General features: G+C 44.5%; 1 protein-coding gene across 2 annotated transcripts; it reads right to left on the bottom strand.

The window, feature by feature from the left end:
• Window positions 1-1145: 1145 nt before the first annotated feature.
• ARHGDIA (Rho GDP dissociation inhibitor alpha) lies at window positions 1146-17057 on the bottom strand. 2 transcript variants are annotated; one of them, XM_075846826.1, is made up of 6 exons: window positions 16875-17057; window positions 3622-3828; window positions 3311-3394; window positions 3141-3217; window positions 3000-3063; window positions 1146-2552 (listed from the first exon to the last, which is right to left on the bottom strand). In XM_075846826.1, exons 2-6 carry the CDS (start codon window positions 3809-3811, stop codon window positions 2353-2355), a joined length of 615 nt encoding a protein of 204 aa, XP_075702941.1. In that variant the 5' UTR covers window positions 3812-3828; window positions 16875-17057; the 3' UTR covers window positions 1146-2352. The 2 variants fall into 2 exon arrangements, with proteins under 2 accessions (XP_075702941.1, XP_075702942.1); XM_075846827.1 differs by lacking the exon at window positions 16875-17057 and adding an exon at window positions 16661-16788.
• Window positions 17058-23156: the final 6099 nt, after the last annotated feature.

The following is a 23156-nucleotide window of genomic DNA, read 5'->3' as shown; positions in this document are numbered from 1 at the left end:
CCTGCTGACATTCTTGAGCAAGCTCTGCACTGGTTGTAGAACTTATCCCGTAGCTGAATCCTCTTTAGAAGACGGTCCTGGCACTTATTGGACTTTCTTGGGCACCCCCGTATCCTTCACAGCAATTGAACCTCTATCCTTGAAGTTCTTGATAATCCGATAAACGGTTGATTTAAGAGCAATCTTACAACCAGCAATGTCCGTGCCTGTAAAGCACTTTTAAAACAAAGCAACGCTGACTGCACCTGTTTCCTTGGAGGGAACCATGGTTAACAGAAGAAGACCATGATTTTAAGCACCAACCCCCTTTTTAAAACAACCAGTCTGCGCTAATAATTCAATCAGCATTACAGAGTGATATCAGCCCTCTTCTCCTTAGCTCAGGAGAAATGTTAACGAGGATAAGATCATTGAAATTGTCAGCAGGTAATTTTGTAACAGGGCTGAAATGCAATGGAAATGGAGCTTTTGTGAATAAATTAATTTCCATGGCAAGGAATGACTTTACAATTAATTACAATTCATCGGATTACTCTTCATAACAATCTAGTTAATGCAAATTGCCACTATAAAAACTGAAGCAGCAAACATATGTAAGTGTGTGTATATATGATGTGTAATGCGCTACTACAGCAGAACCATGCAGTAAAATACGTAAAAAAGACAGCAGTTTTGATAAGGAATAGAAAAAGCGAGGGCAAAGGGCACAAGGTATTTGTTGTCCGTCATCACGGTGATCACATAGTTCTCACATCTAGCACAACAGCACTGGCATTGCTTAAGGAAACAGTGAGTAGTTTGTAATATCAAATATATGGAGCTACCTGATCACTACATCAATTATGCCACTAAAGTAAAGGCAGAAAATGTGAAAGGTTTCCTTCCTAAAATGCAGAAACTACAAGTGTCCTATAAGAATAAAGTCTGTAAAATGGGGTTTAATTGGTAGTGTAGCTTTACAGTGCCCCCTGATGGTAACAGCTGGTATTTTCAGGTCATTTTGAAGGGTATTTTCACAAAATGACCCTCTGGTTAGAATCCCGGTAGTATCATCCGTGTACAGTATGTTTATGTATGCACTTCATATAGGAGCAGACAGCTCATGGAGGATGAAGTATATAGACAGGCAAATAGGAGGCATTACGTCGCCAGTTGGAATCATTTTATTTATCATAAAAAGGAAGCAATGACCATTGTAATCATGCTATTCTGGCTCTGGGGAAACGTTACAAACAAAAACAAAACAAAACAAACCACAAGTTTTCTGTCCGTCACCCCCAAGACTCTCCAGGCTGCACTGACAGATACCCCAGGAGGCCCCAGGGTGGAATGGTGAATCTGGGAGCATGAGAAGAAGAAGGACTTTAAACCAAGGCATATTGCCAATCCAAAAGGAAGAGCACTTTTACAACTCTCCCCTGAAAGTCAAGCAGCCTTCACATTCATATGTCAGTACTAGTGTTAGTATGGCGCATCTCTGTAGGATCGTCTGCACCGATCTGCTTTAAATGTCACATGGACATTGTGTATGTTGAAGCAGGCTGACTAGACAAGCCGCTCCGTAATGGCGTGACCCAGTACACTGGCACATCACACAATCAAGCCCATATACTATAAAGTGGGGGGTTCCAGACCCTGCGGCCCAGGGATGGAGAACTGACATTGAACAATGTTTCATATTATGTTTGGTCCTAAAGAAATCTGCATTGGCGTGAAAACGGATTTACAGATAAGTGCCTTCCAAGCAACCTCGTCGCGGCAATACGTGGAATAAAAGCAGCTTAGGATTTGCAAGTGACTTCATCCAATGCTGGAATGACACTGCAGCAGGCCGACTTTAAAGCGAGGCACACATTTAACCAATAGAACATTGGGCAATACCCCTACTGCAACAAATGCAAAATCATTAAGGCAACACGGCTACGAGAAGTGGAAAAAAAATATTCGTGTTAAATGGTAGAAATGATGGACCAGGCAACGATCATAAGGCGGAATAAACTAGAGAAAAGAGAACAGCAAGAAGCCCTTGGAAAGAACTCCTGGCACAAACTGGCTGCCAATTATAAGGCCAGGCACCTGTGAGCTGGCACGATAACAAGCAGACTGGGTACACTCCCTCCTCCCAGTCATCCTGCAGCATACATAGAACACAGGAGGGCAGAACAGGGCAAGGCAAACAGTGCCCACACAAGGCAGAAATGTCAATCCCACTTGGCATTTTTTAGGGGACATGGGACGAGCTGTGGGGAGACAGCACATGGCAGGGAGTTGGGACAAAATCCAGCAGCTTCCTTCAGAGAGTTGGAGGACAGAGGGGGGTTATAGACCCCAAAGGGGTACATCTGGGCAGATCTAGTTCTTCCACTCTTTACTGATATTCAGGTTCCACTCCCAGGACAGGTGATTGGTTTTATCATCGTCGGTGAAAACAGACTTCATATTGTAACAGGCTCTGGCCAACAAACCCTTAGGAGCTTCCTCTACTGGAGTGAGAAATTCGTATTCATCCTTACGGGGACCGTAACTTCCAACCATATAGTTTGTCTTGTCCACTAGAAGAAAAGAAGTCTTTCATTACCGCAAGGTGTCTACACATTTTAGGAACCGGACTCACAAATCTACTACAATACGCCCGAAATCACTCACATTTATACAAGCACAAATGACAACGCTGTACAAGTAACACGATGAATCTGTGCACGGTCATCATGCCTCCCACAGCTACTTGTCAATTCTGATTTTCACGTTGTGTAAGGCATTCCTATGGACAGCGATTTAATCAGTCACTGCAAAAATAGTCCATGTCTAGCCCCAGCCTGAACATGCATGCAGTTTTTTTTCTCAATAGGGAGAGTGGTATAAGACCTGACGGTGCTCATATTCTGGGGGAACCAAGGATCAGGCTGCCCCCATACACAGATTATCACCGGAATCAACTAACACTTATCTAACGTGAATTTGTCCGACTACGTCATGTGAAGTGAGCAGGAGACACTTACATCTAACTCCTTTCCTGAAAGTCTGCTGCTGATATTTCAGTCCGGACACGATCTCCTTGTTAACCTGTTAAGGCAATGTAAAAGCAGGTTAAAATAAACTCACAACTCCAGATCCTCATACCCGCAGTTCAGAATTCTCACCAGAAAGCTGATTTTGATTCTGTACTCCACACCTTCTTTAAGGGAGAATGATTCTTTCTTAAACTTCTCAAGTTCTCCTGGCGTGAAAAAAACCCAAAAAAACAACCTTCATTCTGGTGGAACTAGAATAGATGTTCTCTCATTTAAGTGTCCAATTCAGCAAGTTTTACCTGTCAGATCCAACTGGAGGGGGCCAGGAGCATCTGCACATACCAAGGTCAATTTGGTTACGACGACATTTGGAGCAGTAGGATCTTATAGGAAGGAAAGAGAATACGTTATAATCTATAGTTTCATATACAGCCCTGTACACAGATTGTGTGTATGACAGGGAAATTAGACTGGGGGCAGGGACGGATTATAAGACAGACAGAGGATGTGAGGAAGCGCACGTGAGATAGGGGGAACCTACACACTTCATGGGGATGTGCCCTGCTCACATTCTAACCCAGATCTTACTATATAAAGGGCAATGACATACCCACAGTGCTGGGAACAGGGCCCAACAGAGCCTCTTTGTACTTCCGCAGACTCTCATCATCCTGATCTAGCGCTTGGATCTCCTCAATGGTTTTCTGCGCCGGAGGCCGGTAGTTCACAGAATGTTCATCCTCCTCGTTCTCTGCCGCAATCTGTGCAAGTTGCTCTGAAGTGGGTTCGTGCTCAGCCATGTTTCAGAGAGGGCACCCTTTAGTTAAGGGGGGGGGGGGGGGGGAGAAAAGAAAAATCAACTTGAGCACCACAGACAGACCTGACCAAATACCATTAGGTGGGATTCACACGACCGGGTCCCGGCTGAGCCCGAGTGTCGGCCGGTAAAATCGGCCATTTTGCCCGGCCGGTTTGCATAAAGTTTTGCATCCGTTCCGGGCTGGGCAGATCTGGACAGTGACATCAGCGGCAACTCCTGAAGGGGAATCCCCATGTGTTCGGGGATTCCGCTTCAGGAGTTTCCCCTGATGTTACTGCCCAGATATGGACAGAGACATCAAGCGCTCTGTCCAGGAGCGGAATCCCCGAAAACACGGTGATTCCGCTCCTTCAAGGAGCTAAAGTGGGGCTAGCACATAGAGCGGGGAGATACCTCCCTGCTCTGCTATAGTGGCGTCGCTACAGTAGTAGCAGCCGCAGCAGCTGCTAGCGGCGCCATGGAAGGTGTCGCCGGGCCAGGGCGCTTTTAAAACAAGCAGGGGAAAGGAGCCAGCGCAGCGCTCCCTTCCACCTGCTGTAGACCCCGGCCCTGCCACACAGTGTACAGCGATGCCATTCGTCCGAATGGCATCAACTCCTCCTCCTCCTCCTCACATGCACTCTGCGCTGTGAGGAAGAGGAGATACACCGCAAGCGACGGAAAACCCGGCCATCACTCGGGACACATTCCGGTGATGGCCGTGTAATACCCGGCCCCATAGACTTCTATGGGAGCCGGGCTGTCAGGTACCCGGCCGAAAATAGAGCATGTCCTATTTTTTGACGGCCGGTTTTTCCGGCCGTCAAAAAAAATCGGTCGTGTGAATAGCCCCATTAGGGGTCTATTATTCCTAATGCAGCCGGGTGTCGGCCGATTTATGAACGGCCGGCACCCGGACGGGAAACCCTGTCGTGTGAATGAGGCCTTAATGATGACAATTAACAGTGTGCCGCAAGGAAAACGCAAAACAATATTCTGCATGGAAAACACACTTTTAGGCCCTGTTCACACAGTTTTTTTGCAGGCAGATTTTGACCTTCCTGCACTTTCTTAAAGCTGCCCTGGGAAAAAAAGAAAAACGCCTCGGCCGCCGTTTGAAAACAATGCAGGATCGGCCATTTGCTTGGCGCTAATTCCAACGCGGTTTCCGCGTCAGAATCAGCGCTAGAAAGCGCTGAACTGGGCCTTATCCTGAGGGTTGAGCGGACAGATCCCTGCAGAGAACTCCCCTCCTATTCAGCCTTGGATGAGACCCTGCTATATAAAAAGGATATGAAGGCTAATTGTTATGCCCACGTTCTAGTACATTTTTATAATATTCCGGTGCCCCGACAGCCATCAGATGGCACCCAACATACAAGCAATAGATGAGGACACAATGTGCCATCTCCCAGGAGCATTCTTCTCAGACTACAGCAATGTCACAGGATTTTCTTCCGCTTTGAAAGAGGAAGCATCATACAATATTACTAGGGTGCGTCCCCCCCCCCCACCCCCTCGTATGCACGGACTGCCAGCCAGGACTATGAACAGATGAACCTTATTTGACAATATAGACTGAATAACCAGGTATGTGGACATCACAGATCGACAAACCAGATAAGACACATATATAAAAATATATATTTTGGCGTCCCGATGAGCATAGCTACATTAATTTATTCTCTTTACATAATGGACTATATGCAGCAAGTCAAAGTCGGTGACGTCATAAGACAGACATGGCGTCTGCATGGTACCCTGTCTGTCACCAGTTCTTCTCAAGATGAATGGAGGAAAGCTGCTGACGTACAGAGCCCTCATCGTGCTGCACCACCCCTGCCTTTCAGCTCGTCTGGGCACTGGAAGCAGCATAGGGCACCCTAAGAAGGCCACATTTACTATTTAGGACCATCATGCAGAAGCATTAGAAGTGCACCTGTTATGTTATTTATCTAAATGTATTTTTAGAAAAATCTCAACAGACTGACAGGGTAAGACTGCTGCCAGGAGACTTTCCCCCTTGTCTGCTGTCGGCGTAGTGCCAATCCAGCTTCTGAGATGTTCACATGATAGGTCATATTTGCCAGTCTGGTTGCTAGGGAAACACTGTCTAACAACCATAGTCTTCAGTGCCTAGCAACCAGTCGGTCTCATTACTCATATCAGCTCAAGGCCACATGAGCACTGAAATGAGGGCAGAAAAGTGGCAGGGGCTTGGTATTTTAGCTGCAAAGATCGGACCAACTCCATATTAATGCCTATGAATTTAGAACGGGATGTCATAGAAGCTCCTGTAGCTGGGCCAATACTTTAGTCTATATAGTGTATATGCACACACACCACAATATGCACAATAGGTCTATTTAACATTATTTTAAAAGGGGGTTTTTGAGCTAAAAGCTTGTATACACACTGTGCGGTGATATCGCCTGACATGGCCACCAATGTGTGAATATACCCTAACCGATGATCTATAGGTATATCATCAATGTGTGATCAGTGGGAATCCATCCTCTAGGGCCTCGACCAATCAGAAGAACACAAGAAATAGAGACAGCGGCATGCATGAGGGAGGAGATGTATATGGTACTGCAGCCTAGCCCCATTTAACTGAATGAGGATAACCTGGAGCCATATTAACGTGTTGCTGTATTGGGTACTGCAGTAAACGGGCTGCGGGACCCCCACCAACCACACACGGATGGCAAATTCTTAGTATAGTGCTCAGTGTAATTCCCTGGAAGACTTCTTTTAGCATCTTGCAACTATAACATTATTAAAGGGCATCTGTCACCAGAGAAAGCCCTTGTTAAAGAGGCTCTGTCACCAGATTTTCAAACCCCTATCTCCTATTGCAGCAGATCGGCGCTGCAATGTAGATTACAGTAACGTGTTTCTTTTTCAAAAACGAGCATTATTGGCCAAGTTACGACCATTTTTATATTTATGCAAATTAGCCTTTCTTACGTACAACTGGGCGTGTTTAATCCTTTTGTAACAACTGGGCGTGTATCGTGTTTGTAACAACTGGGCGTGTATCGTGTTCGTAACAACTGGGCGTGTATCGTGTTCGTAACAACTGGGCGTGTATCGTGTTCGTAACAACTGGGCGTGTATCGTGTTCGTAACAACTGGGCGTGTATCGTGTTCGTAACAACTGGGCGTGTATCGTGTTCGTAACAACTGGGCGTGTATCGTGTTCGTAACAACTGGGCGTGTATCGTGTTCGTAACAACTGGGCGTGTATCGTGTTCGTAACAACTGGGCGTGTATCGTGTTCGTAACAACTGGGCGTGTATCGTGTTCGTAACAACTGGGCGTGTATCGTGTTCGTAACAACTGGGCGTGTATCGTGTTCGTAACAACTGGGCGTGTATCGTGTTCGTAACAACTGGGCGTGTATCGTGTTCGTAACAACTGGGCGTGTATCGTGTTCGTAACAACTGGGCGTGTATCGTGTTCGTAACAACTGGGCGTGTATCGTGTTCGTAACAACTGGGCGTGTATCGTGTTCGTAACAACTGGGCGTGTATCGTGTTCGTAACAACTGGGCGTGTATCGTGTTCGTAACAACTGGGCGTGTATCGTGTTCGTAACAACTGGGCGTGTATCGTGTTCGTAACAACTGGGCGTGTATCGTGTTCGTAACAACTGGGCGTGTATCGTGTTCGTAACAACTGGGCGTGTATCGTGTTCGTAACAACTGGGCGTGTATCGTGTTCGTAACAACTGGGCGTGTATCGTGTTCGTAACAACTGGGCGTGTATCGTGTTCGTAACAACTGGGTGTGTTTACTTGTTTTACTAACTGGGCGTTGTGAATAGAAGTGTATAATGCTGACGAATCAGCATCATCCACTTCTCTTCGTTACCACCCAGCTTCTGGCAGTGCACAGACACAGCGTGTTCTCGCTCGTCCAACGCGATGAAGTTCCTGTAGGAGAAAGTGAGTGACGTCACAGCGTGATCTCGCGAGGACACGCCGTGTTGTCTGTGCACTGCCAGAAGCTGGGTGGTAACGGAGAAGTGGATGATGCTGATTCGTCAGCATTATACACTTCTATTCACAACGCCCAGCTAGTAAAACAAGTAAACACGCCCAGATGTTACAAACACAATACACGCCCAGTTGGAAATAAGGCTCATTTGCATAAATATAAAAATGCTCATAACTTGGCCAAAAATGCTCGTTTTTGAAAAATAAAAACGTTACTCTTATCTACATTGCAGCGCTGATCCCCTGCAATAGGAGATAGGGGTTTGAAAATCTGATGACAGAGCCTCTTTAACCCCTTGAGTACCCAGCTCATTTTGGCCTTGAGGACCAGACCCATTTTTTCAAATCTGACATGTATCACTTTATGTGGTAATAACTCCGGAATGCTTTTACCTATCCAATTGATTCTGAGATTGTTTTCTCGTGACATATTGTACTTTAGTGCAAAAATTTGGTCGATAAATTCATTGCTTATTTGTGAAAAACACCAACATTTAGCGAAAATATGAAGAAATTATGATTTTTCCAATTTTAAATGCATCTGCTTGTAAAACAGATGGTAATACCACACAAAATAGTTACCAATTAACATCTCCCATATGTCTACTTTATGTTTGCATCGTTTTTTGAACATCCTTTTATTTTTCTATGACCTCACAAGGCTTAGAACTTTAGCAGCAATTTCTCATATTTTTAAGAAAATTTCAAAAAGCGATTTTTTCAGGGACCAGTTCAGTTCTGAAGTGGTTTTGAGGGCCCTATATATTAGAAACCCCCATAAAACACCCCATTTTGAAAACTGCACCCCTCAAAGTATCCAAAACAGCATTCAGAAAGTGTTTCAACCCTTTAGGCGTTTTACAGGAATTGAAGGAAAGTAGAGCTGAAATTTACAAATTTCATTTTTTTTTACAAAATTCATATGTAATACATTTTCTTCTGTACCACAGAAGGTTTTACCTGAGAAACGCAACTCAATATTTATTGCCCAGATTCTGCAGTTTTTAGAAATATCCCACACATGGCCCTAGTGCGCTAATGGAATGAAACACAGGCCTCAGAAGCAAAGGAGCACCTCTTGGATTTTGGGGCCTCCTTTTTTCAGACTATATTTTAGGCACCATGTCAGGTTTGAAGAGGTCTTGTGGTGCCAAAACAGTGGAAACCCCCCAAAAGTGACCCCCATTTTTTAAACTACACCCCTCAGGGAATTTATCTAGGGGTATAGTTAGCATTTTGACCCCACAGGTATTTTGCTATATTTTCTGGAGTTAGTCTGTGAAAATGAAAATCTACTTTTTTTCTGGAAAAACGTAAAAATTTCTAATTTTTGCAAGAAATAAAGGAGAGAAAGCACCCCAACATTTGTAAAGCAATTTCTCGCGATTACGGAAATACCCCATATGTGGTAATAAACTGCTGTTTGGACCCACAGCAGGGCTCAGAAGGGAAGGACCCCCATTTGGATTTTGGAGCTCTGATTTTACTGGAATGGTTTTCAGTGCCGTGTCACGTTTGCAACGCCCTGGAGGGACCTAAACAGTGGAATCCCCCCAAAAGTGACCCCATTTTGGAAACTATACCCCTCAAGGAATTTTTCTAGTGGTATAGTTATCATTTTGACCCCACAGGTTTTTTGCTGAATTTATTGGAATTAGTCTGTGAAAATGAAGAGAGACTTTTTTTTGGAAAAAACACAGAATTTTCTAATTTTTATAAGGAATAAAGGAGAAAAAGCACCTCAACATTTGTAAAGCAATTTCTCCTGATTACGGAAATACCCCATTATGTGGTAATAAACTGCTGTTTGGACCCATGGCAGGGCTCAGAAGGGACGGAGCACCATTTGGATTTTGCAGCTCAGATTTTGCTGAATTGGTTTCTGGGGGCCATGTCACATTTGCAGAGTCCCTGAAGTACCAGTACCAGTACAGTAGAAATTCCCCAGATGTGATCCCAATTTGGAGACTATACCCCTGAAAGAATTAAATTAGAGGTGTAGTGAGCATTTTGAGCCCTCAGGTGTTTTATAGATTTTATTAGAATTGGTCCGTGAAAATGAAAACATTTTTTTTTTCCAATAACCTTTAGCTCAGAATTTTTCATTTCCACAAGGAATACAGGAGAAAAGACACCCCAATATGTGTTACACAATTTCTCCTGATTACGGAAATACCCCATATGTGGTTGTAAACGGCTATTTGGACAGACGTCAAGGGTCTAAACAGAAAAAGTGCAATTTCGTTTTTGGAGTGGAGATTTTACAAAATTGGTTTTTGGTGCCATGTTGCATTGCGCTGAGGTACCAGTACAGTGAAAACTCCCGAGAAGTGACCCCATTTAGGAAACTACACCCCTCAAGGAATTCATCTAGAAGTGTAGTGAGCATTTTGACCCCCAAAGGTTTTTCAGAAATTAGTGCACAGTGGATGTTGCAGATATAAAATTGACATTTTCCACATATATGCTATTTCAGTGCCCAATGCGTTGGGCCCAGCTTGTACCACTGGAGACATACGCCCCATAAATTGTTAAGCGGTTCTCCAGAGTACGGTAATACCCCATATGTGGTCATAAACCGCTGTTTGGGCACATTGCCAGGCCCAGAAGAACCGCCATTTGGCTTTTGGAGCGCAGATTTTGCTTGGTAGTAGTTTTGTTTAGTGTTTTACTGGTGTTTCAGTTTATAATGTGGGGGCATATGTAATCTGTGCGGAGTACATACATTTTTTGCGTGACACACTGTCGTTTTTATTGGTACCATGTTTGGCTACGCGCGACTTTTTGATCACTTTTTATTCCATTTTTTTGGAAACAACGTGACCAAAAAAGGAAATTCTGCCATTGTTTTTTATGGTATTTTTTTTACGGTGTTCACCGTGCGGGATAAATAATATGATATTTTTTTAGGTCAGGCCGATACGAACGCGGCGATACCTATTATGTCTAGTTTTTGTCTTTTTTTTCTAATTATAAAGGGCTTGATCAGGGAAACAAGGCGATTATTGTTTTTATTACGTAAAACTTGTATTTATTTATTTATCTAAAACTTTTTTTTCACTTTTTATTTTACACATACTAGGGGACTGGAAGATCTGATCTTCTGATCCCCTGTACAATACACTGCACTACTTCTGTATGTACTGATGTAGTGCAGTGTATTGTAACTGTCACTTTACAACTGACAGTTGAGCCTATTATGTCCTGCCTTGGGCAGGACCTAATAGGCTCCCGTACCTGGCAACCAGGAAGCCGTTGCTAGGCTTCCTGGTTGCCATTGCAACCATCAGAACCCCGCGATTTTTCGCGGGGGGGGGGGGGGCAATGGGGTGCAGAGGGAGCCCCTCCCTCTGTATCAATCACTTAAATGCCGCTGTCGCTATTGACAGCGGCATTTAAGGGGTTAAACTACAGCGATCGGAGAGGACAGTGATCGCTGTAGTTGCAGTGGGATATCGGCTGTATATTACAGCCGACATCCGATGAAGATGGAGCGAGCACAGCTCCTGTGCCCGCTTCATCCTCAGGGCGTTACTATACGCCCATTTTCGGGAAGGGGTTAATAAAAATAGTGTTTTGTTTTTTTACACAGCTTTCTCTGATCTCCTCACGTATCTCACAGAAGTGAGGAGATCAGAGAAAGTGACAGGAGCTTTCTCCTGCAGAAAACGTCACAGACGGCTGTGATTGGTCAGTCTTCAGAGACTGACCAATCACAGCAATCGCCGGCATTGGGGACTGCTAATTGGTCCCCAGGCCGGTAGCAGAGACGGTTAGCTGTCAATGACAGCTGCCGCCGCTGTTCTGTCACTATGTGATTTCACATAATGACAGTTTATTCCTGCGCCGTAATAGTACGTCGAAGGTACGCTGGAATAAGCGGCCAGCGACGTGCTATTACGTCGAAGGTACGCAAGGGGTTAAGTCATCTATGAGATGTAGCCACATACTAAAAGGACCAACTGGTCCTCCAATCAGTAGGCTGTTTAAATAGATATGTAGAGAGGGTTCACCCCACGATGACTTCTGTCTGAGTAAAATATACCCACAGACTTCACCTTGGAAGGACATCTTATAGTTGTTCTTGAAGGGTTTTCCAACCAGAAACAAATATTTAGAAAACAGGTGAGCATGTTATAAAAAAAAAAAAAAAGAAGTCACGCACACCTCACCGATTCAACAGTTTCTGGGTCCCTGCCAGTCTCTAATTACTGCTTCGGCGATAAAGTCCCAAGACAGACATGTATCCTCTCCTATAGCAAACCCCCTTTGCTAACAGACCAAAACAAAAAAACAGAGGGAAAGAATGCCCAAAACAGAATATCCAAAAATATAATAAAATGTTTACATCGAATGTGTATACAGAGTGAACAATCAGTTAAAAAAGGAGAGTAAGGGCACTAGATGGTATGGGACAGCACTACCGACAGGAAGGACAACAAAATCCTAGGTGCCCACCAGGCCATACACATGCATATCTCCCAACTTTCAAGTATCACAAAGAGGGACAACTGATGCGGCACAAGCAGCGCCAATTTTTTTATTTTAAGCCACGCCCCTAATCCCACCCAATTCAGTCCTTGCAGTATCATGCTCCCATAGTGCCTCCCACACAGTATAATGCCCCATAGATGCACCCATACAGTAGAAAGCAAACACAGATGCCCCAATGCAGTATAATGCCCAAATTCCCCCATTTAGCATAATGCCACTAGAGCTGCCCCCATACAGCATAATACCCCTATAGCTGCCCCTAGTTCCAGCGCCCTTGTAGATATTGACAGTGCCCATGTAGTTAGTGCAACAGTATATTGCCCTCTTGCTGGCACCATACAGTATGGGGGCATTTGTGTTGGCCTTATACTGCATGGGGGCATTATACTGCATGCGGGCATTATACAGCATAGGAGAAACTATGTGGGCATTATAAAGTATAATGCCCACAGATTCTCCTATGCTGTATAATGCCCACAGATGCCCACATGCAGTATAATGCCCCAATGCAGTATAATGCCCCACAGCTGCCACTTGCAGCATAATGCCCCCATACAGTAAAATGCAGATACAGTATAATGCCCCCATAGCTGCCCCATACAATATAAAGCCCCATAGCTGCCCCCATAAAGCTTAAAGCCCCCTTACAGCATGCTGCCCCATACAGTATAATGCCCCCCTAGCTGCCCTTATACAGTATAATACCCCCAAAGCTGCCCTATATAAAGTGCCAGTGCCCATGTAGATAGTGCCACCCCCTCCTGCAGCTAGCGCTACCCCCGCCCTGTAGACAGCGCCATTGGGACTCCCTCTAGGAGCGGAATCCCCAGCCAGATCATTGGCAACTGGGTTTGCGCTCAAGGAGTAGCCACTAATTCTGAAGCAGAGAACTATGCTCACGAAACACCTGGCAAACAGCTTACTTTGTCGGGGAAGTTGCCGTGAGCAGCTCATTTCCCTTGCAACAGCTACTGGCGACCAGTCAACTGAACAAGCTCGGTCTGCGAAACCCTCTATAATGTCCACGTGCCATAATAAGAGGAGACAGTTTATAGAGAACCTTTCTCTTGCCCAAACATGTGGAGCTGAGTGCAGAAATAGTTTTAGGCAGGGCTGTAAAAACCCTGAGGCACTATAAAAAGGTTTCCTATATTTAGATATTGGTGCCGTTATATTTGGCGCCCGATATTTAAATAACCCCTTGAACTGTCAATGGGGCGTGTAACATTGCTGTGGCACTGGCCAATCAGCTACAGACGGTGCCACAGCAAGAGATGGAGAGAGGACAGCAAGAACGTGTATGCGCGCAGCTCGCCGCCACCACGGAACAGAAAGTGAATTCTTCTGTTTCTAGTCGACGGGAGTATCTTCGTCAGCGGCGTCGGAGCTGTGCACGCACGCTCTCACTCACTCTTCAGCAGACAAGCTGAACAAGACTGTGTGATCTCTCGCGAGAGATCACACAGTCTTGTATTTCTTATCTGCCGAGAGTTGAACAGTGAGTGTGCGCACGCACACAGCTCCGATGCAGCTGCCGAAGATACTCCCGTCGACTAGGAACAGAAGGAGAATTCACCTTCTCTTCTGTTTCGTGGCGGTGGCGGCACTGCACGTGCACACGCTCTCCTCTCCAGCTGGGGCACTGTTCGTAGCCGATTGGACAGTCACAGCGACAGTTCAGGGGGTTATTTAAATATTGGGCGCCAAATATAACGGCACCGATATCTAAAGAACGGAGAAAGATAGGAAAAAAAAAAATCTATAGTGAGACAAGGTTTGTACTGCCCTGCCTATTACATGCTGCACATGTATGGGCAGGTGAAAGGTTCTCTTTAAGGTCTATGCCCGCCAGTCAGCACCATTTCAGTTTAGGCCCCAAACACAGCACATTTTGGCCATACGTTTAGCATGTACATTGGGAAAGCTACCGATGCACATAGGGCTCCAATAGCCCCATAGAGGCCAAAGGAGCGTCCTTCTGGCCCCCAGCGGGTTGGTATACCTCAGTATACCATATGGATTAGCGTAATTCAGCCTGCAAAAAAAAAAAATGTATACCGCACGGTGTGTGTGTGTGTATATATATATATGTGTATATATATATATATATATATATATATATATATATATATTCTTTTTTTTTTATATGGAAGTCTATGGGTGACACGTCACTGTATTTCATGTCACAGGCATTCATTTAACGGATGCCATGGGTGTCAATAGCCTTTCATGACGTATTCGTTATACAGCTGCCTAACGATTGCAAACGTCACCTGTAGAGTTTAGGCCACATGCACACAAACGTCCTTTTGCAGCCGCAACTCCCCCGAAAATCCACGGGAGAATTTCGGCCCCATTCATTTCTATGGGCCTATGCACACGACTGTGGTTTCCACGGTCCGTGCATGGAAGAGGAGCCCGGACCGCAGAAAGAGCGGGAATGTTATTACGGCCGTGTTCTGCGGTCCATGCTCATAGCAAATAATGGACGCAGCCATGTGCATGGCCCGCGATTTGCGGGCGGCTCACGGGTGACACTCACGGCTATGCACATGGCTACGGTCGTGTGCATGAGACCCAACAGTGTCCGTTTAATGGATACACAACTATTAAGACCCGGATTCACGATGTATCCATTTAACTGATACCATTAATTCTATAGTGACAGATGCCACTGTTAGGCTGGGTTCACACCGAGTTTTTTGCATCAGTTTGGAATTTTGAGGCAGGCATCGCTCTGCCTGCACGCCGTTTTTCACACCCGCGGCCATTGAGTGCCACGGCCAAAAACGCAGCGAAATACGCTTTCTCTGCCTCCCATTGATGTCAACGGCCGAAGATATGGCATGTTGCTTCTTTTTCCCGCAAGCCGGTTTTTCCATCAAAAAACTCTGTGTGAACTGACCCTTAAATGCAAAAAAGCTTGATGTTCATGGGGCCCCACTTAGAGGCTCTGTCACCACATTATAAGTGGCCTATATTGTACATGATATGATCGGCGCTGTAATGTAGATTACACTGTGGTTTTTATTTAGAAAAACGATCATTTGTGACGGAGTTATGACATATTAGCTTTATGCTAATGAGTTTCTCAATGGACAACTGGGCGTGTTTTACTATATGACCAAGTGGGCGTTGTACAGAGGAGTGTATGACGCTGACCAATCAGTGACCAATCAGCGTCATCCACTTCTCTCCATTCATTTACACTGCAGATAGCAATATATCTATATCGCTATGTCCAGCCTCATACACAAACCCTAACATTACTACAGTGTCCTGATAATGAATATACATTCCCTCCAGCCAGGACGTGATGTGTATTCACAATCCTGACCACTTCTGTAGCGTCTGTGTGATTTACAGCATAGCAGGTGTAGTTTCGTGAGATCACGCTGTAAACTGTCATTTACAGCGAAATCTCGCTGTGCATCACAGAGAAGTGTCAGGATTGTGAATAAACATCACGTCCTGGCTGGAGGTAATGTCTATTCATTGTCAGGACACTGCAGTAATGTTATAGTGTGTTTGAGGCTGCACATAGTGATATAGATATATCGCTATCTGCAGTGTAAATGAATGGAGAGAAGTGTATGATGCTGATTGGTCAGCGTCATACACTCCCCTGTATAACGCCCACTTGGCCATATAGTAAAACACGCCCAGTTGTCCATTGAGAAACTCATTAGCATAAAGCTAAAATAGGTCATAACTCCGTCAAAAATGATTGTTTTTCTAAATAAAAAACACTGGTGTAATCTACATTACAGCGCCGATCACATTGTGTACAAGATAGGGAACTTATAATGTGGTGACAGAGACGCTTTAAAGGATTAATCGACATAAAAAGTTGAATCAATTCCACTGCATTTCTAATGTACTGATCCTGGGTTACAGCCGGTGTTATAGTCATTTAAAATTCAGCAGCATCAGAGCAGAGTTCTTCCAGAAATTCTTGCTGGCTCAATGTTAAATGATTTGCATTCTGGGAGTTGTAGTCTTTACGGCAGACACTGTACAGTAATCTGATGTGGAAAAGACCTGCATTATAGGAGCTCAGCTTAATCGTTATTGATGTGTCTGTCTATCACTGACAACCAGCAGAATTGTGAATACAGCTCTGGAGTATAACGCAGGTTGTTAGTCTTATCACATTGTCAGGATGCCATCTTCTCCTGGCCCTTTACGGAGGTCATTTTCCCAGGTGTCGAAAATGACTTCAACTGGGGAACGATTTTACAAGGGGAAATCGGTACAAAAAATATTTGGATATGTCGTAGGAGGAAATTGATCGGTCCGAATTCTTCCTACTTATTTCTAAACCGAAGAGGCAAATACCAGCACGATCAGATCTCACCCAAATATATATAATAAGCCGAGGCTGCACCAGGAGCCCCTGCTCAAATATGCCAAGACCCGTCTGTGAGGGCAAGGAGGGTCCGGCGCTGTCAAACCTTCATCCCGGCTCAAGGAACTGCCAGTCAGCGGCCGCGGCTCGACTCCACCCGCTGCAGCACGGAGCCGCTTCTCAGCCGCATAAACACCGAGCAGCCTGAACATACAACACTTACCGCTGCCGGTTCGGTTCCCCGCTCTTACGGCTCCCACCCTCAGGAATGGCGAATGATGGCCGGACACGCCCCGCTCTTCCTTTCCGGGATGTGCGTAATATCCGGTTAGGGATGGCGCGGAATTCTCAGTCTATCGCCGGAAAAGCACTAGAGGGATGCAGGTGGAGGAGGCTTGTGAATTTCTTTTATCAAAATGGCGCCTTCCTCAATGAAAACTAGTGAAGAAAAAAAAAAAACCCGGACCATTGTCCATGGCAACCAATCAGATATAGCCTTTCATTTTGTTTTGTGATAGTTTGAATATAGAAGCAGTGATTTGATTGGTTACTTTGGACAATGGTGCCACATTTGTTACCACTAGTTTTCATGAGGGGCTGTGATTTGGCTGGGCTAAGCCCTCGTTCACATCAGCGCCGGGTTCCGTTAGACCTTTCATGAACGGAAAGACAAACGGAAAGCATAGCTTCTGTTTGCATTACCATTGATTTCAATGGTAATGCTTCTGTTGCAAATGGTTTTCCGTTTGTCTCCGTTCTGTAAGATTTCAGGTTTTTTTTAGCAGAAACAATAGCGTAGTCGGCTATGCTATTGTTTCCGCAAAAAAAAACGGAAATGTCCCAAAAAACGGCTGAAAAATCGGAAGCAGAACGCCTACAAACATCTACCCATTGATTTCAATGGGAAATATGACGTTCTGTTCCGACGGGGCGTTCTTTTACGCCTCATTTTCAAATAACGGCGCGTAAAAAGACGTCCCGTAAAAAGAAGTGTGTGTCACTTCTTGAGCCGTTTTTCATTGATGCAATAGAGAAACAGCTCCAAAACCACCCGTAAAAAATGCTGCAAAAAACACTAGTTAATTAAAAAACGGCTGAAAATCGGGAGCTGGTTTCCCTTTTTGCAGGCAAAAAAGAAGGGAAAAACGCTTTCCCAACCTCCTTGAGGTCAGAGACGTAAACGCCCGAAGATAGGGCATGTCGCTCCTTTTCCTGCGAGCAGGGAAAAATCATCTCCGCCTCCCATTGAAATCAATGGGAGGCATTTTCCGAGTCAAAAAAAACTCGTTTTACCCCCAAGAAAAAAATAATTTTTTATTGGATCTGCGACGGAGGCAGCTGTGTACACAACATTATTTAATAAGTCCAAAAAGACAAACGTAAGCCGTTCCGGACATTTGACGTATCCATACGCCAAAGTCGGGTAGGGGAAGTATGGAGCGGGCTCACAGAGTGAACCCGCTCTATACGATGACGGTGTCGGCTGTTTGCTACAGTCGACACTTCAGAGTAACGAGCGGCATTGCGCTCGAGCGCGATCCCGGTCGTTTAACTCAATAAATGCTGCAGTCAATACCGACCGCAGCATTTAAATCGTCACAAAGAGGAAGGCGACCCCTTCTAACAGCTCATCGCACCCCCGCAACGCAATCGCGGGTTGGCGATGGTTGCTATGGCTGCCTGTGGGTTTAATGAAGACCCCCAGGTCCGCCATCTTTGTGCTCCTATTAAGCGCTGCCTCCGGCAGGGCTTAATAGGTACCTGTCAGAATCACGATATACTGCAATACATTAGTATTGCAGTATATCGTGAAAACGATCGCTGGTTGAACCCCCCTTTTCCCATTTCCCCCCTAGAGCATAGTAAAATAATAAATAAACATAATTGGTATCGCCGCGTCTGTAAAAGTCTGAACTATTACAATATATCTATTTAACCCGCACGGTGAACGCCGTAAAAAAAAAAATGTAAACGCCAGAATGTCTATGTTTTGGTCACCTAATCTCCCCCAAAAAATGAAATAAAAAGTGATCAAAACGTTGCATGTACGGCAAAATGGTGTTATTAAAAATGACAGCTTATCACGCAAAAAATAAGCCCTCATACCACTTAATCAACGGAAAAATAAAAAACTTATGACTCTTGGAATTTGGCAAAACAAAATACATTTTCTTTTTTAGGGTATGATCACACGGCAACACCAAATACGTCTGAAATTACGGAGCTGTTTTCAGGCGAAAACAGCTCCTGAATTTCAGACATTTTTGCAAGTGCACACGTTTTTCGCGACGTCCACTACGGAGTCAATGAAAAACGGCTCCAATTATGTCCCGAGAAGTGTCCTGCACTTCTTTGACGCGGGCGTCTTTTTATGCGCCGTCTTTTGACAGCGACGCGTAAAATGACACCTTGTCTGAACGGAACATCGTAAAACCCATTGCAAGCAATGGGCAGATGTTTGCCGACGTATTGGAGCCGTCTTATCAGGCATAATTTGAGGCGTAAAGCGCCTGAATTACGTCCGTAAATAGGCCGTGTGAACATACCCTAACACTTAAATATAGAAAAATCTCTATATATTTGGTATCGGCATAATCGTATTGACCCACAGAATAAAGTTAACATGTTGTTTTAATTGCACAGTGAATTCCGTAAAAACGGCGTGCAGAAAACCATGGAGGAATCGCTGTTTTTTTCATTTTCTACCCAACAAATAATTTTTTTTCAGTTTCCTAGTACATTATACAGCAAAATAAATGGTGCTACGAAAAACTCCAACTCGTCCCGCAAAAATCAAGCCCTCATAGGACTATATCGACGGAAAAATAAAGAAGTTATGGCTTTTGGAAGGTGGAGAGGAAAAAACGAAAATGAAAATCTGAAAAAGGGCTGCGGCGGGAAGGGGTTAAACAAAGAGATGGGATATTACATTTTTTGCAGAAGTGCATTGCAGATAGTTTGTCTCCAAAAAGTCTACAGTGCCACCTACTGGTAGCTAGCCGGTAATCCAGGGGGATTTGTTTAAAAGCAAATATCAGACCCAGAACTATTTTGAACCAAACTTCGCTCACCATGAATCCTGCCGTTAAAATGTAGAAGATCCAGCGGTCGTCTTACACCCAATTGGATCCGACTTAAGATGGTTGTAATAACACTCCGTACTGGAGCCATATATTTTATTTTGTCTCATGCATACAAGTATACATTTCAGCAATATCTCGAAAATGACTCAAGGAGAAAAGTAAGGTCCTTTTTAGGCCTTATTCACACAAATGTGTGCCGTTTGCACGCGAAAAAAATGCGTTTTTTGTACGTTGTAGTGCCGTGTGTCATCAGTAGTTGGTGCGTGGCTGCGTGATTTTCACGCATATGGCATCGTTATGACGCTGTTTTTATGTCAATAAACAGAAATGAAGGAAGTGGTTTTATTTGTCCCATCATTTCTTTAACTTGCGCAAATCATGCGGAAGTGCATCCGTGTGCCGCGCGTGATTTTCACACACACACATTGACTTCAATGGGTGCGTGATGCGCGAAAAAAGCCCAAGTATAGGACATGTCGTGAGTTTTACACAGCGGACACACGCTGCGTGAAAATAACGGACTGTCTGAACGGCCCCATTGAGTTACATAGGTCCGTGTGCCGCGCGTGATTTTCACGGACGTGAACTACGCTCGTGTAAATAAGGCCTAACTGACAATGTGAGGGCCTGTTCACAACACATTTTTTTCCTTCCTTCTGAGGTATAGGCATGCGGGAAAATATGTCGTCCTAACTCCCTGGGCACAGCGCTACTTAAGCACGGAGCCCGAGGTATCCCCCTGATGTCTCTATCCATATATGGAGTGATGCTATGGAGTCCCCGGCCACAGCATGGCAAGCGCTCTAGCCGTGTATTTACCAAGCTCTTGACATCACTGTCCATATATGAACAGTGATATTAGGGGCTTTGAGTTGCCAGATGGCTCTGGGGAAGCCCCTGACGTCACCATTCATATATGTACAGTGACATCATAGGCGTTTAACTATGGCGTTAAACACATGTATCCCCTAACCACAGGATAGTGCGATCGCTGGGGATCAGACTGCCGGGATCCCTAGTGATAAGGAGGGACCAGAAGGCCCGCGAAGCGCTCCACGCTTTTCTATGGAGCTGCTGGAGATATTGGCCCCGGAAGTTCCATAGAAATGAATGGGCGCACTGGCCGATCACGCGTTCCATTCTCATGGAGCACTTCGGGGGACTTTCGGTCCCCCATTGTCATCACTGGGGGGGGAGGGGGGGGTCACAGTGGTCGGACCACCAGCGATCACACATGTATCCTGTGGATAGGAAATACATGTGTATGTGGGGAAACGCCTTTAAGTTTACTGAAACTTAGTGGCGGAAATATGCATTGCAAATAAAACTTTTCCCCATAAAGTGTTTTTTTACTTAGAAAAAGCATTAAAAAAATACATAGTATTGCTGCAATTGTAACAACCTTTAGTAAGAAAAGTTAGAATGAACCACATAAATGACTTTAAACCCAGAAAAAAGTGCATGTCACTTCTTGGGCCAATAGAAAAACAGCTCAAAACCCGCTTGATAAATAAAAAACTGCTGTTGATCAGCTGTTCTGCCATGAAAACAGCTCCATATTTTACAGCCGGTTTTTGTTGAGACCGAACATAGCCTAAGGGTATGTTCACACGGCAACGCCAAATAAGTCTAAAATTACGGAGCTATTTTCAGATGAAAACCGCTCCTGAATTTCAGACGTTTTGACAAGTGCAGGCGTTTTTCGTGGTGTCTTTGACAGACGTAATTGGAGCTGGTTTTCATTGGAGTCAATGAAAAAACGCTACAATTACATCCCAAGAAGTGACACGCACTTCGAGGCGGGCGTCTTTTTACACGTGGTCTTGACAGCGGCGCGTAAATTAACAAGCCTTTCTGCACAGAACACCGTAAGACCCATTGAATTCAATGGGCAGATGTTTGCAGATGGTTTGGAGCCATTTTTTCGGGCATAACTCGAGGCGTAAACCGCCTGAACTACGTCCGTAAATAGGGCATGTCAACATACCCTTAGAGATCTGCGTCCTGAAGGTGTTGATAGCCATGTTCTCCAAACCGTTATTATGTATTTCCACTCTATATACACTGGACTTCAGCGCTATGAAGCAGTTTTCTAGATAAGGTGAACAGATTGTAGAATTACTATGCCCAGTGCAGCACAGTACCCACAAAATCAAGCAATACTTTGTGCCATACTTTGGCCACGTAGTTATAGTGGCTGGTGGGACATCTTGCATAGCATCCAAAATCCTTGACCAGAACACTTGGATCGGCCTTTTGCAACTATTGATGTAACCTTATGTCAGGCTAATAGTCCCATTTGGTAAAGTGGTCAGAGAAATGTCCTATTTGACACGCTCTCTTTTTATGCAACCCTTTAAAATGCATTGTGACCTTACCCAGAATCCCAAGCAGCATCAGTGCTGGCCTGAACAAGTCGATTCGAACACACTCAATTCACTTCAAAAATCTCTGCTTACTGTCATTGACTAGGAATGGTTTACATCATGTCCACAACTCATCAAATTTCAGCGCACTGGTTACTCAGTGTGAACAGTCTTCAATTTAACCCCATGGAGACACGGCCAATTGGAGTTCTTTCATTTTAGTTTCTTCCTCCCTGCCTTCCAATACCCATAACCTCTTTTTTTGTCGACATAGCCGTATGAGGGCTTATTTTTTGCCGGAGAAGTTGTCACTTTTCATGGCCCCATTTATTGTAATGGGAAGCTGAAAAACAAATAAAGTTGGTGGGGTGAGATGGGGCAAAACAGAAATTACACCTTTTTCTGTGCTTTGTTTTACTGCACCCATCAGGTGGCAAAAACTACATGTGAACCTTATTCTACAGGTTGATATAGATTACGGCGATACCAGATTTATGTTCCACCACTTTAAGAAAAAAAAATTGCTTAAAAAAAAAATTCACATTGTGTCACCATGTTCTAAGAGCCATAACTTTTATTTCTCTCTCAATTTAGCGACATGAAAGCTTAATTTTTGCAGAGCGACTTAGTTTTCCAGGATACCATTTTGGAAAATGCAACTTTTTGGAGAGCTATGGTGATCAAAAAACAGCAAATTGCATCTTTTATATATATTTTTACGTCGTTCACAGAGCGGGTTAAACAACGCTATATTGTGATAGTTCGGACTTTTACGGACACGGCGATACCAGTTATTTTAACTTAACACTGATTTAGGGGAGAAAAAATAAAATAAAAAAGTTAGTTATTAGTCCCCTAGGGGACTTGAACCAGCAATCGCTTGCATGATATACTGCAATACTAACATATTGAAGATATCACGATACTGAGCCTTCTTTGAATCCCTGTCGGAGTACAAAGATGGCAGGCCTGGGGGGGGGGCCTTAAGCCCCCAGGTTGCCATGATAATAGTCACTGGCCGATTGATGCAACAGCACGCTCCATACTTTCCCTTTA

This window comes from Rhinoderma darwinii, chromosome 13, assembly GCF_050947455.1.
Source record: "Rhinoderma darwinii isolate aRhiDar2 chromosome 13, aRhiDar2.hap1, whole genome shotgun sequence".
In the NCBI taxonomy this organism is placed as follows: domain Eukaryota; kingdom Metazoa; phylum Chordata; class Amphibia; order Anura; family Rhinodermatidae; genus Rhinoderma; species Rhinoderma darwinii.
The sequence above is the reverse complement of the archived record's forward strand: the minus strand, read 5'-3'. Positions and strand labels throughout refer to the sequence as shown.

Coding starts and splice junctions, on each gene's coding strand:
- ARHGDIA (XM_075846826.1), bottom strand. CDS start 3,811: ATGGCTGAGCACGAACCCACTTCAGAGCAACTTGCACAGATTGCGGCA. Junction 3,218..3,310: donor CCTCCAGTTGGATCTGACAG/GTAAAACTTGCT, acceptor TTTTCACGCCAG/GAGAACTTGAGAAGTTTAAG. Junction 3,064..3,140: donor GAATCAAAATCAGCTTTCTG/GTGAGAATTCTG, acceptor TTGCCTTAACAG/GTTAACAAGGAGATCGTGTC.